The 18,749-nt window shown below is 37.5% G+C and overlaps 1 protein-coding gene across 1 annotated transcript in view; it reads left to right on the forward strand.

The window, feature by feature from the left end:
* Window positions 1–15,522, forward strand: part of DDC (dopa decarboxylase) — a 47,154-nt gene extending 31,632 nt beyond the window's left edge. The window contains exons 10-13 of the mRNA XM_009819569.2: window positions 3,012–3,031; window positions 3,763–3,861; window positions 10,988–11,089; window positions 15,307–15,522. Coding sequence (XP_009817871.2) covers window positions 3,012–3,031; window positions 3,763–3,861; window positions 10,988–11,089; window positions 15,307–15,522 — 437 coding nt within the window. The remainder of the gene's footprint in view (window positions 1–3,011; window positions 3,032–3,762; window positions 3,862–10,987; window positions 11,090–15,306) is intronic.
* The last annotated feature ends 3,227 nt before the right edge of the window (window positions 15,523–18,749 follow it).

Raw genomic sequence — 18,749 nt, forward strand, 5'->3', positions numbered from 1 at the left:
TCACAAAATGATCACAAAGAACTTACAAATCTTGGGCCCTGTACAAAGCTCCTTAATGGCTCCTTGCACGTACCTAGCAACTGCAGAGTGGCATTTGCCATCCTGAAGCCTGTTTTTACACATTCAGTTAATAACTGATTAATCGTGAAGAAGGTCACAGCAGTGCAGTGTCAACATGTGGTGCAAGTTCCCTCATAACTTTCTCAAGAGGGTGAATCACATGTGGATGTTCTTACCATTTACTCTGTCTCATATCTTTCCTGGAATTGCTGGTGCTGATCTGTGCTCAAAAGTGTATCCTGAGTACTTTTCTCTCTGTTATGGCTATGAACTCATTGACATTTACATTAATACCACCCAGAATTCCACCATTCACTAAAAAACCTTAGGAAAAATGGATTCCTGTGCCTTAATCCTGAACTGGCAGAAGTTTTGCATTTGATTCCTTTTCTACATTTCCAAGCAATGCAAAAATAGAACAGGGCAATAAACAGGAAAATGCAGTAACTCTGGAGCTGAGGTTCACTCTCCAAAGGCTAGACTCGTTAAGAAAAAATATATACTGTTTTTTTGCCTTTTTAAATGAAAAATACAAGTTCTAGCAAATATGCTTACATCACTAGATTTTACTTAACATACGTGAAAAATAATTATCTTGAGGAGAAATAATACAACCTTAACTAAAGTGAAAATATGTCCTTGCGACAACTGACAGTGCTGATACAAGTACCTTAGGTTTTCCCCAGGTTAAATAACACCAGAAGAAAATCAAACTTTTCTTAAAACTAGGTACTTTCAGTGAGGCCACCTAGATGACCTGAAAACTTTATCTCCCCAGATGGATAATAAGTTTTTCAGCCTTCGTCTTGCCTTCAGAAGCTGTGATAGTATGTTATGTGATCTGGACGTAATGATTCCAAATAGATCAGCTGATTACTAGCAGTCTAGTGATGCTAAATTTTTCTATGCTCTATTCCTATTTGATATCAGTTTTCCAAAGAGCTGGACAACACTTTTCAAATGCAAATGCTTCTAGTTCAACAGTTAAATCCAATGCACTCTTATGCCTTCAGTAAAAATAGTCAAATTTGCAAAGGTGCTAGGCTGTTACAGTCCCTATTGATCCCTGGTATGATTTATGGGTTGTCAGCACTCCTGGAAATAGGACTTATCTAATGGAGGGTCTTACTTTCTGAGTATGTCTCAGGTCTGAGAATTCCTATCATGGTTTACAAGGCAAATGAAGTAGCATTTTTGAATTTGCTCATCTCTCACACAAGAATTTAAATGAGCGGAAAAATATATCTGTCTGTGAGCAATTACTCTTAATAACCATATGGCAATTATGTGTGCCCCCAAGGGGAAAGTCTTTATTTTGTCATTAATTATAATTTTATGTGATTTACATCATCACACCAGGAAGATTATACTAGCTTGCCTGGCAACCCAGGATATAGGTCAAATCCTAATGGCAGTGTTAGAAGAATGCAGCTTTATACTCTATTGTGAATGCCATGTATGCTCCCACAATGCAATTCCTCCTGGTTAAATACAGATGTAAGACTAAGGCTTGTAATCAAGGACTAATCATTGATTGCATTCTGCTTCACAGCTTGTGAAAGGCGTTGTTGTGGATCATTAGATATAGCCCCTTACAGGAGCGTAGGATTATTTATCTATCACCAGTTGCTTTACTCTGTTTGCTACCAGTCTTGCAGCTATCAAATAAAAAAGGCTGCTATAATGCAGAATATGCATGTTATCAATTTACCTCATTACCAAGCTGAGACAACCATGTTCGTTTCCTGAAGTCCAGGAACAGGTTAATGATTGTTAGTTGTTGTGTGGGGTTTTTTTCATCTGGAAAATATCCTAGTAACAGGATAAAGAACCAAATGGCTATATGTTGCAGGGAGGAAGGACCATGTTTTTTCTTATGTTTTGGCTGAGTAGATAACAGAACATTGGCAAGAGAGCTTGTAACACAGGAAATACAGTCTTTTTACCCCCAGAAAATACAAAGGCTGAGATTACATAAATGACGTAAACTGGTCAAATTCAGAAGCTACAGCTCTGTATAGTACCTTGCGGTTCATAATTCCAGGAGCACTTAGACAGCACTTTCCTTGGAATTTAAGTACATACTTTCCTATGAAGCTTATGCTCCACTGCAGAATAATAAAGCAGAATAAGAAAGCTAAGCAGGTGCTTCCACATTTTCCTAAAAAAGTGCTTTAGATTTTTGGTCAGTTTTATTTCTGTCACTGGCTTACTGCAAGTAATCCAGCTTTATGTTACAGTTTCCTTTACTGTGAAATCAGTGTAATTACCTGATTCAAAGAAAATGTAGATGCATCTTGACTCTGTGTGCTCATATAAAAGATGCTTAATAACGCCCTCTACTTGCCTCCTTGGACTACGTTGTGGCTTGGTCAATCTATGTGTGTAAGGGGCTTTCACTGCATCGAATGAAAAGCCATAAAACCCCACAGAATACTATTCTCCAAACAGGAAGAGAAAATTCTGAATCAAATTTTGAAGTCACTTATTAGACATGCTGAAGAATTAGCAACAAATATATGAATGAGTAGTTGGAAGCAGAGAATGAGTGATGAGGTGAGTTTGGGGATTCTGCAAACTGTTTCCAACAAAACTAATAATTGCCATTTTATCTACTACTTCTTTTCCTTACAAGAGGAAAAGAAACACAGTGTTTAGTCCATCATCTCCACAGGATCTGTAGTATAACAGAAAGCAAAATTGTGTTTCTTCTCCTGAAAACTGTTTAATTTGTTAGCGGTATATGCTGATGGGCTAAGGAATGAAGCTTCATTTAGCATGCTGCCAAGTATCCTACTAGGTATTTAGTGGTCCTATTGACACTGATGATGCTGAAGTTTGTAGCAAACATAAAGGATAGTTAAGATACAGTTTTTTCAATAATATTAGAATGATTGTAGGTTTTGGCTGTCGTGATGAAGCAATATGAACATTTTTTCTTTAACTTCCAGGCCTTGTAACAGATTATCGGGTAAGTACAGCATCAATGTAATTATTAATACTATTACTTGTATACACTGATATTTCCAGGACTTTTATTTTCTATTGCTATCATAAACCTCAAAACCTTATGTTTCTTTCCAGGAAGGATGCAGCTTGCTAAATTTTTAACATTCCTCAAGCTGAAACTTTAAACTCTATTTTTTTGAAAAAAAATGTTTAAAAGCAGAAATCATCTTGCATGTGTAAGATCTCAAGGTTTAGGCAGTAGAAAGAAATATCCTAAAGATTTTTTTTTGTTAACATAGTGAACAATACATTTTTTAAATGCACTTGTGTTTTAACCTTTAACCAGTAGAAACATTGTTGTTTTGAAATGGAAAATGGGCCTGTCATTGTACATGCTAGCCCCACAACTGTAAGCAACCCAGTGTACACGAGCTTCTAAGATACTTATTTTTCCAAAGCCTTCAAGAAGAATTCAGGATGCACCAAGAAAATTTGATTTGCCTTGTGACCTTTCCATTCTCACACCAATCTCCTTTTCCAATTTTCATTTGAAAATTTTGAGTATTAAACAGTCACACCAGGGCATTAACCAGAAACAGACATTTCTATTATCATTTGACGCACCTCTAGCAACTGTCTGTAGGATGTGGCAATGCAGTACGCTTCAAAATCATTGCAGAACATACAATTTCTGCAGTATCACTGCAATGGTCACTTCTAATGTGGGTGCCCTCCCTTCTCCCTGGCTTGCAGCACTGGCAAATCCCCCTGGGGAGGAGGTTCCGCTCCCTGAAGCTCTGGTTTGTGCTGAGGATGTACGGGGTCACAGGACTGCAGGAGCACATCCGCAAGGTGACTGGAATTTGCCTTCTTGGGTAACCTGTGGTGGGATGGCAAGGGAAAATGAGCTTGCTACCTATCTACTCTCCATGACTTCTGTACACAATAGAAAGCACAGACAACAGGTTTTGGATAGCTGGGTTCAATAGGGGTACTGCTTGTTTGCCCCACGTAGTATCGCAATTTCATATCACGGCAGGATCGAAACTTTCATCTGTTTTGTGTTAATCTTTAGAGAAGACAAATCTAGGAATTTGGAATTTCTACAATGTGCGACCATAGTTCCCTCTGAAATTAAGCCAGAGCACTTTAATGGCTTTACTGGGGGAAAACATGTTTATTCATGACTTCTTTATTTTATTAATGTGCATGCATTGATAGTGTGTTTAGATTATGATTAAGGTCGTTGAGCTGCATTTATGATACAGTAACTTATTAGGCATGTCTACCTCTGTTGTTTCTTCGTTTCCTGTTTAAAATCCACCTTTTGTTTAAAAAAAGGATGTGTACAATTTACAGTTTGTTAACATTGTTATGAATAAGTACTAAGTTTATTCTTGATGTAAAAAGAAGAGGGTTTTTTATCACTAAAAACTACACCTAGCACCAGTCTAAATTATATATATACACTTCCTCTGTAGCAGTAAAGTAAAATTCAAGCATACCTTTCATCTTTATGAAGTTTAGAGAAACTTCTAGTGAGGGGAGATCCATGACTTGGCTCTAAATATTTACAAAAATATCCATTAGCTAAGAGTCTGGTCTAGTATACCAAACTCTCTCCAGACACACATTCCTTTCTGTTGTGGTACTAAACAGATTAATTCCTAAGAAAGGCTCTTTCCACTGTTGTAAAATTGCTGCATGAGTAAGTCTCTTCCAATTTGAAAAGGTTCTGAGATGGACCCTCTTTGCTTCTCATTTTTATCACACTATAATTTTCAACTGACTATACAGATACCTGAATTGGATTTTTATCCTTTGTGAGGCTTTCAGAAAGAAATTTTGACCACAGTGGCAATCCTGATGTTCTGTCATCCTTGTGCCAATCTGATACATACCCTTCTGATGAAAAATTGATACAAGGTTTGTTATCACTATACTAGACTACCTTTACAGTTTCTAGTGGGTTTCTCTCTCAGGTTAGATTTCTGGCGACTGCAATTATTTTAATATGATGCCAAGATTTTAAGTAGGACTAAATGTCTCACTGGGAAAATAGAGGATTGGAAACCCCATATTAATTACATGGCCTTTTATGAGGTTGATTTCCACAGTTCAGTATTTGCATTCAACAAGTACCCTCTTTCCCTGTCTCCCAGACATTTCCTTGACTGTTCAGCCAAAAAGCACTTGTCTTCCTGTAATCATAGCTGAAGACCATTTTTTCATACTTTCTGTGATAACACAGTTCAGGAAGGCTAAGCAAATCAACCTTTTCTTAAAGATACTGACTTCAAAGTAAAACTCTATTATGTTCCCTTATTTGTAAAGGTAATTCAGACAGCTAGATTTCCAAGGGCTTGTTGAATTGAGTGTGTATGTTTAATATTTCATTAAGGACTACAGTGTTCCCTGGTGTACAGGGAAAAATAAGTTATGACCTTATGTTTGCAACTTTGAAAGGGCAAGAGGGGTAATTAAGTGCAGAACTTGGGTCACTGTATACATCTGTCAAACTTGAACCATTAAGATAGTTTCTCCTCACCCACACCCCCCAGATGAGTGATGATTAAATTCAGTGGGTTCCCAAGCAGCTTTAAAAAAAAGTCAATTCTATCTCCAGCAGTTCTCTGTTGAACTTACATTTCAAGAAATAATTGCATTTCATTTGCTCCCTCCTCTAGCAGTATTTAAGATATATCTTGCGAGTTTGCAGACATGTTGGTAAAGTTATATCAGTAGTTACAAAATAATATTTTTAAATGTGTTTCATCTCTTGCCCATTTTCCTCTCTTCTCAGGAATTATCCTTGGTTCCAGATTTATTGTGATGACTTTTCTTTTGGTGGTGTAGTAATGAAGTATGTAGACCAGCCTGACACTGGTTTATATTTTCAAACCTATAGACAAGTTTCCAAACAGAAAGTAATTTGGAACTTAACTTCACTTGTTAACTTCATTTTAACATTGCTTGTCCCAGTGCTTGGCCTTGAAAAGTTGCTTTCTTTTAAACATGTTGTAGCCTCTTGCAAATAACAGCTTTTATATTCTCATTGCTGGCAAAGGCAGTCCTTGAAGAGAATATCTGGTGCTGTATCTTGTGTATTTGGGACTTATAGCTGTGTTTTAAGTGAAGCCCTGTAGTTGCCAGAATTATTTCTGAAGCTGCATTTATTACAGTGGGTCACAGAGTGGACATTGGTAGAATGAGAAGAGACCTAGGAGCAGTGGCAGCAGCAGGTATTGCAGCCTTTAAGTTGAGAGCAGAGTGGCTGGAGCTAGGGAAGCGGGAAGAAGTTCTCTCTCGCGCGTGTTATTAAGGAGTTGCCCTAGGGAAAGGGCCAGGCACACAAAGTCAGGCAGAAGAGCAGAGGTTTGAAACAGCTCCTTGGGCTGGAACCCGGGGAAGGGGATGCCTACGTTTGCGATGCAGCATGCAGTCGTACACCACGTAGTTTTCATATGTCAACATAGCTGTGTGTAGGGCATGTCATTCCTGTTCATGCTATACAATAGCAGCTAAGGCATGCCTGTTCAGATGCAGGGCTGGGCCTTATTGAGAGTTTTGGGAGCCAGGGTTTCAATTCCTTTCTGAGTTTATACAAATCCCAGTATAGATGCTGTGATCACCTAGAAAAAAAAAAAGACACTTCAGCTCCTAAGTCAGCAAACTGTAGGAAGATTTATCCAGTGTTTATAGTCTTCCAGTTAGGCTTCTTTTGCGCAGCCAGGTGTTACTTAAAAACTGATTTTAGATTTTCAACAGTGATGAGCTTCTGACATAATATAGAGGGAAAAAACACTGCATATCCTTAAGAAGCCAGTTTATTTGCTGTGTGATTAGCAAGGTTCTATATGGAAGGCCGAAGGCAATCTGCAACTATCTCTTCACAAACTTTTCTTTTTTTTTTTGATGTAAACTGCCACAAAAAGCTATTTGTCTCTCTTTCTTTTTTCTTTTTTTTTATTCTGTTTTTTCTCTTTTATTAGTATGTTTTAAGAAAAATATGTTTGTTATGTTTGCAGCCTTAAGGTCTGCATCAAAATGACTAGATAACCACTGCAACCTGGCATTTGCTTGTACTGAGGAAGGCAGTTAGGAACTAAAATATTCCAGGGAGATGAGAATGTGTGACTTGGATTTAGATACAGTAACTTCTTTTGTTTTCCAAACCTTCCAGTTATGCACTCCGTTCCCACACAACATGTAACATTAACCTATTGCAAAGTATAGGTTTTAAAGCAGTGGTGAAGGGGAGGACAGTCACCTCTGAAGGATGTGGGGAGAGAAAAATACAAATTTTGGAGGTATGTCCCAAAGCCGCAGAGGAGATGTACAAAGAGAGCAAAACCAACAACAATAACAGTCTTCTGGACTGATTCCAAACACTTAGAGTCAGTATAAATGTGAAACCCAAATGGCCCATTTGTAAATGCCCCATTTGCAAACTGCTTGACCATATATTACTCCTTTGTCGGTTTAAGTCCTCTCAAAGAGCTCAGAAGTAATTTGAGAAATTTAGCAGTTCATGTTTTTGTATGTGATCCCCACGAATATTCTGACTCAGATGAATCCTCCATAGAACCAGAAGAAATCGGTGTACTGCATCCTTCTTTTTTTGCCAAGGATAATGAATTCCATTAAAAATGAACGGCAGAGACCAAGAAACTGGAACTGTACAGAACAGAAATGCCAGAAACAGCATTTCAACTTGGGAGTGGCACAGTCCAAGCGGCTGTTGAGAAGACTTTTTTGACAGCATCTTCCTTCAGGGTGTAGTGGGATGCGAGCTAAGGCAGGCAGAGAGGTGAAATCTATAGGAGGAAAAGTATGAAGTGATCAAGGCTAGGAAGGTGTGCTTATTTGCATTTACACATTAATGTACTCTGATGCTTCAGAGAAGCTCCCTTCAATTAAAACCTATTTTAGTTCTTGAAGGCTTTGCCCAAAAATCAAAATTCAGTTTAAACATCGCAGTGCGGGAGCCTTTATATTTATACTTATATTTATTTATACTTATATTCACACATATATATACACAAATACAGATTTTTTAAAATAGGGACCACATCTTAATGCCTTATAAGTTTACTGCTCCCATTAGTGATTATGTAAGACATTTCCCTTAATCCTGAATAACCAAATGAATTAGATGCCTTTCTTTTTTCCCTTCTCACTGCAGAAGAGCAATGGTTATTTACCTGAGGTAGACAGTGATACACAAAAATTCCTTACAAGCTTCTTTTCTTCAGTCTGCTAAATTTCACTGTGAAGAGAAGGACTGGTATTCTGTTCCTACATACCAAGACTTTTCAGGCCACTAACTCAGTCCCTGTGTTTCCACTTTGCGAAACCCTGTGATAAAGGGATCGTCCAAATAATATTGCTAGAAACAGTATGTGAGTTGGTTTGTGTACATCCACTTTTTTGTTAAATTATATAGCGGCGTTACATAAAATAAGTTTTAAAGGTTAAATAATATTTGAATGTCAACTTTATGTTAACGGTGCTAGGGACAGAGCATGATACAAATGTCAAAATGAAAAGCATTTGGAGGGTTAAAATATCCATAGGTCAGTCTTGGTATATACACATTCAGGAGAAAACTGAGAACAGCCTGTCAGTTTTTACCTCTCCTTCTTTCCTATCCCTAGTTTCAGTGCCTGTGGTTCTCCAAACAGGACTTTATTTTCACAGTTTACCTGCTGGTCTTGACAAGTTGAAGCACTAAAGCCACACGTGTCCTCCTGTGAGTTATTGCCATGTCCACATCCAGGGTGTGGGTACAGCACTTGAACTTCCAGGCTTAATAATCTTTAACTTTATTGGGTTTAATTATGTTTGGTCGCAACAATCTTTGTTAAAGCACTTCAGGGTAATAGCTTGTGGTTCAAAGGTGCAGGGCCTTGGGTAGTTGTGTTAGGCAGAACTATTACAGCTGAGACGTCAGTTAAAGCTCCACTTTCCGTTCCAGTTCCACACAATGGAAAACACTTGGTGCCCTCCAGTGGCTTTACAAATTACCGCTACTCGTTAAGACTCGCTATGGCTAAGACATGAATACGAAGTACTTCCAGAATTTTGATTTGTGTTTTACTGAATGTTCTCTATTTTTCCTTGCTTTTATTTCTTTCAAATTCCTGAAAAAGTTCTTTAGTGCAAAAAGTGGACATAAATACCTGCTATAAAATGTACAGCATGGGTCCGGAGTTTTCTTGTACAAACTACTCGTAGTAAGCCAAATCTTAATTTTTTGTTTTATTCAGTTCTTATCCAGGTAAATTTTGATTAAATTCAGTTGGTGATTACATTCAGCTGAACAGTTGTGAAATTCTCATCTCATTGAACATGAGGTTTTTTATGGCTTTGATTTGCACGACCTAGTATATGCAGTGTGAAATTTTGTGGAGCTGTTAAAAGACATCAGATTGGTTAAGGCTATAGAACATGAGGATAGGAGGACACAGTAAAAGATCATTACAACACGTGTGCATTTTTCACATATATTTTCCATGCACTTATGCATACATGTATCTGCATACATGATAGTTGTACCTGTATGTATACATATAGTTCTGGTCAATTTTCATAGCTGTAAACTCATGCTATTTATATTAGCAGAACATTCAAATGCCTTGGAAAGGATTGGACATCTTATTGGTCTCATTCCTTCCAGTCTAATTTTAGAGGGAGATGATAAATGGATGTAAGAAACAGCAGAGAGGAAGTGGTAACAACAGAAAGATTGGCTGGTTACATAGGGTACCAGTATGCCCAATATGAAGGTTCTGAATCAATGTTTTGATTCAATATAAACAATGTTTTTCTATTTTAAGAAATAAACAAACATCAGAAAGCTATGATTAAGATTGCAAAATGTGTTTTCTTTTTTTCTTTTCTGTAATTTCTGTTTTGCCTTGTTCTTGCCCTTTTGGAAAAAGTTCCTGTGAGATGAAACATTCCACATCTAACCCTGGCCCAAAGTGGAATGTTTGAGTTTTGTTTGATATCTGTCCTGGAACTTGTACAAAGGCAAAGTGCAAAGGAAGGAAAAGACATAGATTTAATTGTTTATTTTTATAGAATTATTTGCAATCATAAATACATAAACGTTAAGGAACTTTTAAACATCATCTTAGATGTTGCTGGTAATTTTTGGTGTAGATGGCTACTGCATGATGACAAACAGTAATTCTAATAGCCAGTTGCTGCTGCCTTTTTTTTTTTTTTTTAGTGTAGTGAGCACTAAACTGATGATAGCCAGTGCGAGGGGGACTGGGTAAGGTACTGCAGGTACCTGATGAGGATATGGGTTCTTCTTTTCCTAGTGCTTTAATAATTGCTCTGGCTTGGTGTCCAATGTCACTTTTCCCCCCCAGTAACTTCTAAACAGCTTGGCTGAGATTTGCTATCCGTTTTCTTGATTATACTGCCATCACCTTTCTTTTCAACTGAACCTGAGCACCCAGGTCAGAAGACTGAGCAAGTTCTCCCCTTGTTCACAGTTATTCTTATATTAAGTGAACTATTCTAAAAAGTGTACCTTTCCAGCTTGTTTTGCACTGGAATTGTGATCATTTTCTCTCTATATATCTGTCCATCCCCCCCTTTCCCCACAATAACTTTTGGATTCTTTGGCCATTCCCAGGTAGAAAACCTAAAGAAGAATTATTACAATTATTTACTATTCATACGGTATCATGACAGTTATAAAACTGTGCTGAAATGTCTAATTAAGTAATAGACTAGTACTGCCTAAGATAGACTGAGCTACTAATTATAGTAACGGCTCAATATGATCTCTGGAAGTCATAAATGGGATGTAAGTTAACATAAACAGATGGTGATATGTGAATATTACCACGTATCAGAAGAGGGAACAGAGAACAGAATTTAGGGATGGAAACAATTTAGCATATCTTTTCTCTTGATGAATCAAATTTATACAATGTAGATATTGTCTTTCTCTTCTCAGCATGTCTGGCTGTCACATCAATTTGAACATTTAGTCCTTCAGGATGAAAGATTTGAGATCTGCGCTGAGGTTGTCTTGGGACTCGTCTGTTTTCGGCTGAAGGTAAGGCAGCTAAGACCTCATATTTCTTCTGTCACGTTTTATAGCAATACAATAACCTGCAATTCCATATAGTCTTTGTAGTTAATATACTTAATTATTTTTTAGGGAAAGCAAAGGGAGTTCATGTAGATCAAAGCTGATTAAAGAAAGAAGCTTAAGACAATTTTGTTAAAAATTGATCAAAAGCTTAAGAGAAATTCAAGCGTATTAGGGTATGGAAATATATAGTTAAGGCAAACAAATGGTCTACCCAGTCATACAAAATTACTATTATATTCTATGCTTGATGGGCTCTGATGAAGATGTTTGTTTTAATATATTTCCCTAGACATTTGTATATGATGTTTGAGTGTATGTGCATGTATTAGATGTTTCTTGTCAAGTTAATTTTATATGTGTGTATATTTAATATACAATTGTGTGTATTTATATATAATTACCATAATGGATGAAGATTAGAGTAGTAAACACTTTTTTGTTTTCTTTAAAGAATACATTTTAATTTATAAAATCCTACAGTCAGACTGGGCAAATTGGAGCAAGATGTGAGTAAGAACAGGTTAGGAAGCCAGCTTCCCAACTACCCTCGGCCCTAGTCTGTTGGTTTTTTTTTTGCTGAACATGACCCTTTTGCCCCTCTTGGCCTTTCATTCCCCAAAGTATCTTTAAGTGCCAAGCTCATTAACGTAGAGTCCTTGCCCAACAGAAGCTAGAAAACTCACCCTGCACTCAGAGCATAAGAGCTGCAGTAGTTGGGAGGGTTCACTTGTTTAATCAGACATTAAATGGGGATCAATATCTTGTTTTAGGTAACGAACTCATTGAGTAGAGGAGCTTGCAACTAAAGTCTCTGTAAGGGCTGGATTGTGACACTGAATATGAACACCTAGCAATAATAATAACAGCACTGGTGTTTTATAGTTCACATGATACCTAAATGAAATTTCAGCTTTTCTCAAAGCTCACAAGCATACCTTGGCCCCTTCTGGGTAGAGTGGTATTACTACTTTTCACAGATTATTATCTCAGTCATTCAGTTGCCGCAGTTACTTGAGTTTCATGCAATTGGCTGAAGGAGTTAATGAATCTTTAACAATAAAGTAATGGTGAATTCATCTGGAATAGGAAAATGGTTTTGTGTGAATTTATGTTGTTTAAAATAAATGAAAAAAAGATCTGTTGCTAGGGGATCAGACACATTACAGAATGTGGAGTATTTCCAGTAAGCGGAAACATGAATATAATTTCTTTCCTAACAAGAACTTTTAAAAGACTTTGAGGAATAGGTTCTGTGGCTTTTATTGCTCAATAACAAGATGTTGGTTGTAGTCTGCTCTCTCACATGGAACAAGCAAACACTAGTTTTGCAGATCCAGAGACAGCTGTTAGTCAGTGCTCTACATTTACTTTAAAGGAACAGTCCTGGTGAAATAGAGCATAGCAACACAGGAATTGTCACTTTTGATCAGACCAGTGGTTCACGTACATCTGTTCTCCTGTCCCTGATGATGCAGATGAAGAAATCAGATCTACAGGGAAAGACAATTTTAAAATAGGATGTAAATATTGGACACCTAGCTAAGAAACTTTTGGACAAGTTGTAGAATAAAGGCGTGACTCTCCTGAAAACCAATGTTGAAACAGCAGGGTTTTCATTGCTTGCCTTCCCTGTCCAAAAAAAGAAAACAAAACTAAAATGCTTTTAAATGAAGAGCATTTTATAGTTATCTTTGCAACTTTATTTGCTTTATAAATCACTCTTTCAAAAATCTTCCTGAGATTTCAGTAATCCGTATTAAAATGCATCTTAGAAGTAGGATACTTGTAACTTTTATGTAGTTACAGTAGGACTATGGGACAGGGGACTTAAACTTTAATGCTGCACAGATATGTAAGTATGAAATACTTTTCCTTTCTTTGCTCTTGAGAAATCCTTTTTATTTTTTTTGCTTAGCTGTAACTTTTAATTTTTTGCCTTTCACACTGTTGAGCAGATGGACTAATAATTTATGACTTTCATATTATAACTATTTCATCAATGTATCATGCCAAAGGGTTAATTTTTGGTTTCCTTGTCATGTCTGCAGATGAATACAACTCAAGCTAGTCATTTCTCCAAGGGGGTGAGAATACTGTCTTATTGAAGCTGACAGACTCAATCACAGCTGGCTGCTGGCTTCTCAAAGCTCTGGGAGAGGATTAGGCTCTACTAACTTCAATTTGACATGACACCTGAGTGTCACAGCAGCCCTACGTGCAGCTGTGAGAGTAGAACAGAAGATAGATAGATAAATCTTTCTCCTCCCTCCCATCACCCCTGCCAAGGGCATTAACTTAACATCATATAACCGTTTGTATTGCCTAAAAGTTAGTGCTATGCATTTCATATTAAAGGCAAGGATCATAATTTTAATGATGGATTACCTTTGATAAGAAAGCAGTATATCATTGTCACCAGTGACTGACCCATAACAGGTGGGGACTTGCAAGGCACCAAAGCTGGTCCTTTCTTAGTTAGGAGCAGTCAAGTTTCATAAATATGTCCTACAAGACTAAGGCTAAGCCATGAATTTCAGGCTGTCATCCAAATTCTCTAACAACTTGCACTAAGTCAGAATAAGGTTTTGACTTGGGTTCAGCTCCAACTCTAGTATGATCCAAAACCATGAGAATAACACATTTATCCTCAGTGCCACTGGGAAACTGTCTCTCCCTTATGCTTCATTTTCATATGGAAAAGGCTAAGCAGGCAAGTCACAACTGTGCAGGTTTGAGAGAACATGTTTTCCGATATGGATGTTTTCAAGAAGACCTATGCTGCTGCAGTAACAAAACCCCTGCTGAACAGACAGATTTGTCCATTTGTGACTCTTTTACCACAGTCAGTGTTCAGTAAGAGGACGCTGCGGTAAAAGCGCAGATGGTCCTAGCATCTCTTGCAATTCTGTGTTACCAGCAGTGTAATAGAAAGAGTAAAGGCTGTACAATAGCCAAGATAGTTCCCCAAAGAATAAGATTATAGCACTCAAGATCAGTGTGGTATATCCTAAGCTATTATGGCAAACTGCCCAGCAAAGCTGAAGCCATCTCTCGGTCTGCTGATACAAAAGTTAGACAGATGGGCTCTTTTAATTTGGGTAACAAAGACTGTCAAAGATATGCATCTAGCACTTCATCCTGTGTTGCTAAATTAGGCAAAAATTACAAGATTTTGGGGATCCCTTTTTTCACTGTTTTCATTTAAAGGAATTTACTACTGTTTTTGAAAACCTGGTGACATCTTCCATTTTATTCTCAAATGCTGATGGAAATGAACTAGGAAAACCATTGATTTAACATTAGCTGAACCTGAAAAAGAAGCAGTACTCCTCTGTGCAATCCTATTTCTTTTGAGAGTTGATATTAAGAGCGTACAGCTGCTTTAAGGGAAATCCTCACATTCACTATTTGAGCACAAGGAGAATGAAGTACACTAGAAGGAGATAAAATTCAATACTGCATGCATGTAGAGTCCCTCTGACCTTCTGCAAGATATTTAACATTTATATCTTTGTTTCCTGGAATGTAGAAGACTGTTTACTTCCAGTGGGAGGGTCAGTTTACTACATTTCTAAAATTGCCCAAAAATCCCACTCCATATAGGATTCTGTGGCAGACACTTCCTATAGAACTTGAGGCAAATACTTTTTTAGGGCTTGTACTGATAGTATGAAATTTATTTATGCCAGGGATACATTACCTTAACTATTTCTCAACTAAGGATAAGATATCCATCTTCATATTCAAAAGACTCACAGTACCCATGCTGAAGTGAAAACTGGAAGGTTTGTTTTACAAATGTTCATTGCAAAACTTCCTCCCATATTTGTTTGATTAGATCTAAGAAAAGTGTAATGAAATTGATGCAATAATAAATGCTTTTATATGAAGCTAGAGAGCTCACAACCTTAGGTCACAAAAAAGCAGTCAGCTATCACAAATGCCCCAGTGTGAACACTGCTTCTAAACCCCAGTTAATCCATAAATCTCTTTGTGGCTGAAAAATTATCTCTTGTGCCATCATCTTTTTGTAATCCTTTGATGGCAAAGCACTGAGAGATGAGAAAGTGGCTGCATGTTTACTGGTGGTACTTGGGCTTGCCTGCTTGGTGGGATTTACATATTCCAAACTTGCTCTGAAATTCATCACCGTATCTGTTGAATTACAATGATTTCAGGGCTCAAATGAACTAAATAAGGCACTTCTTAAAAGCATAAATGAGGCCAAGAAGATTCATCTGGTCCCATGCCACCTGCGAGAGAAGTTTGTGCTCCGTTTTGCTATTTGTTCCCGCACAGTGGAATCCACCCACATTAAGTTTGCCTGGCAGCACATCTCACAGCTGGCAACCGATCTTCTGAAAACATGGGAGCAAAACCACCACCAGAAGTAACAGCAGTGAAGTAGCAATGGGGAGGAGGTAATTAACTGTTTTCTTTGTGTTGCCAAGTTTTATTTTAGGGGCAGGTGGGAAAGTCAAATTATGAAGGAAAAGAATACAAAACCTGTTGTTATATAGCCCAGCTGCAGTAGCAAAATTCTTGCCAGCAAGTTGTGTTGTAACCTTAGTCATTCCTTCTCTGTACTGTAGTTTCATCTTGCCTGTTTCCAGGATGCATATAGCCATGGGGGCTCGAGCCATCATTTCTTACCACTTTGTAATCAAGAGCATTTAATGAACCAGGCAATGGAAATGGAATGGTTAGTGCTCCCTCCGTTGTCCCCATTAATCTCTAGCACACCCACTGCTTTCTTCACAGATGAAACTGTGAGCTGTTATAACCAATTAATTTAGCATTACTATGACTTCAGAAAGAATCTCAGTTGGGGGAAGTTCAGTAACCTGGTTACAACACTGTTCAGGTCCTATCTAAACAGGCATGCACAAATGTTGTCATCATTTGGAGCACTATCATGTCATGACACACTTGCTGCAGTAATTTTGTAAATGAAGTTAGGACTTCAGGACTTCCTTCATTACATAGCCAGATCAGTGGGGAGTGAGCACTAAATGAATGCTAACCATCCTTATGGCAGGTTCTCTACTTTCTTCTAAAGGGTTTGCTTTTAAAACAGCCATTTTGTCAAATCTCAGCAAATAGGTTATGCTGGCTATTGGTTTTCACTTTGATCATTCATAATGAGGCCTCTTAAAAGCTCCTTCTTAAGAGTTTTGTCAAAAGCCATGTCCTACCTGGTATACTATATTTTTAAGCAAGTTATTATAAGCAGTTATTACTTGAAAATAATCTGTAAGCTATGTTCTGTGAAATAGAGTTGTGATTTCTTTTTATGGCTACCATTCTGCTTACTTCATTGTGTAATAGATCTTTGACAAAATGTGCTAAGAAATGTGATGGCAAAAATGTTACACGTCATTTCTCAAATTAGCTAACAAACAAGATAACAAGTTACAATAAAAGCAGAAATTAAGAGAACTAACCTGCAAAATATGCTGTGGTGCCCCCATCAGTGTTTTTCTTCCATTAACAGTGATGCATGGAATATGAAAATATTGGAAAACAATTAACCTTCAGAGAAAGTCAAATAATGTGTACTTGACACAAACCATTGGTATGTCATCCTGTTGAAGGCAGGTAAAGAGCTGAAATGAAAGTCAGAAACGATATCTGACTTTAGTAAGTACTTCTGCCATTTTGAAAACATAACTTCCAGACAGTTATTTCTATGTAAATAAGAACAAAAGAAATAGCTACTCCAAAAAAAATAATCTGTAGGATTCATTTCTACCTTTGCATTTGTTTTACTCTTTCCCTTTTACTGCTCATATTAACTTCTAAAGCGTCTTGAACAACTTGCACAATTATTCAGCTTTCTTCCTCCGTCCCTTGTAAGCATACTTCCTACATTTGGGAAGTTGCAAGTAGTCCGTGAAACATGCACCGGGACAGTTAATTTGGCACACAGCCTGCTCCTACCCACTGTCTTTCCAGAAGGGATTAAAGAAGCTGACTATGGACCAGGTGAATTTTTCTGATGATTCTTAATTACCTCACTTCTGTGGTGTAAATTGGGGAAGGATTAGTATTAATGTGGGTGCAAGTGGTACATAAGAGATGTGCATGAATCCTGACACTTTGGAAAAACTGACCAAGCTCTGCATTTTCAGCAGGTCAAGCTATGCGACTGGGGAGGCCATGGCATACCACCCTTCTGTAAGGCTAGCCAGAGACTATGTTATCCACCCAGATGGAAAAGCTGATTACTATTTCTTTAAGAAATTGATTTCACAGGTAACAGACGAAGCAAGGGGTGACAAATCAATCTGGCAAAACTAAGTAATATTCAAGCAGGTGACTGAGCCATTCCGCAAGACAGTACGCTCAGCTACAGCATCAGAAATTTTGATAGCATCGTTCTCTTTAGCAGAATGAGTATGAAATTAAACTTTTCTGTAGTAGCTTTTCTGTAGTAGCACAATGCAATAGATTGGTAGACTGAAGAGAGCAGAAAATGCTGGCAGTTGTTCCCTTGCTCTATTAGTTTTTTTAAAACATTATTCAGTTCTTATGACTTGGGAAACAACGTTCATCCATAGCAAATATGGTCCACACTGATACAATTTTACAATTTTTACATTATGAAAACACTGGAGTCTAGGAGCCAGAGAAGAATTACAGTTTCTCTCTGAGACAGACCAGTATTTTGTATGTGAAATATTAACCAGGTCTGTCCAGGAAAAAAAAAAGAGATAAGATTCTGATCAAAGCTATCATAGAGTAAATGCAGGGCAATTCCACTGAAATGAAATGGAGCTGCTTTGGGCTTATGTGACTATAATTGAAATTAAAATCTAACTAATAAGTATCAGAAAAGACATGCATAAGGTAAGGCAACGCTAGACTGAACATAAGAGGATTTTGGTGGAAATCCTCTCCATGGGAACCAGAGCAGAGGTGGATGATGCACACCTGTGTAAGCCTCAAACTGCTGTAGAACAGGGATGCAGGCAGGACGCACATCCAAACCCAGAAGAGGTGAAATGTTCCCAACAGCCGAGAATTAGACATAGGTCCCTCTAGACATTTGTGGGAAAATGTTGCCAAAACTGACATTCAGTTAAACATTTTTCAGCATATGAGTATCAGTTTTAGAAGAGACTGTTGTCCAGATACCAAAACTCCTTTTGGCAAAGAATTTAGGATATGGGTTAATTTAAAATATCATAAATGTTACTTCATTTTTGTTTTTAAAGATGTGATGTAAGTAAATCTTCTAATAAAAACAGCAATGACAAGACCCATGGAATTTTATTTCCCCATGGCCAGCCCAATATGGAAATCGGAAATTCACAGTTCTAGTTTTTCTGAAATTCTGGGATGATTTGAATATGTAATTGGTGAAGGCCTTCTCAGTATTCAGTCTCTCATACCCTCTTTTCCCCATGTGATAATTCCTTCATAGAATATTAATGTTAGATCATCTGAAAATGAAATCTGGGCTATGTAATCAACTCAAGAACAAAAGTGTTGAAAAGAACATTTTTGAAAGAAAAATGTAACAGCTGTTTCTGTTCTGTAGCTTTGCAACGTATCTGTGAGAAATACTGTATTTATGAATAGTTAATATGTGAACCTGGATTTATTGTGCCTTGTGTGC

The sequence above is a fragment of the Gavia stellata genome, chromosome 3 (genome assembly GCF_030936135.1).
Source record: "Gavia stellata isolate bGavSte3 chromosome 3, bGavSte3.hap2, whole genome shotgun sequence".
Taxonomy (NCBI): Eukaryota; Metazoa; Chordata; class Aves; order Gaviiformes; family Gaviidae; genus Gavia; species Gavia stellata.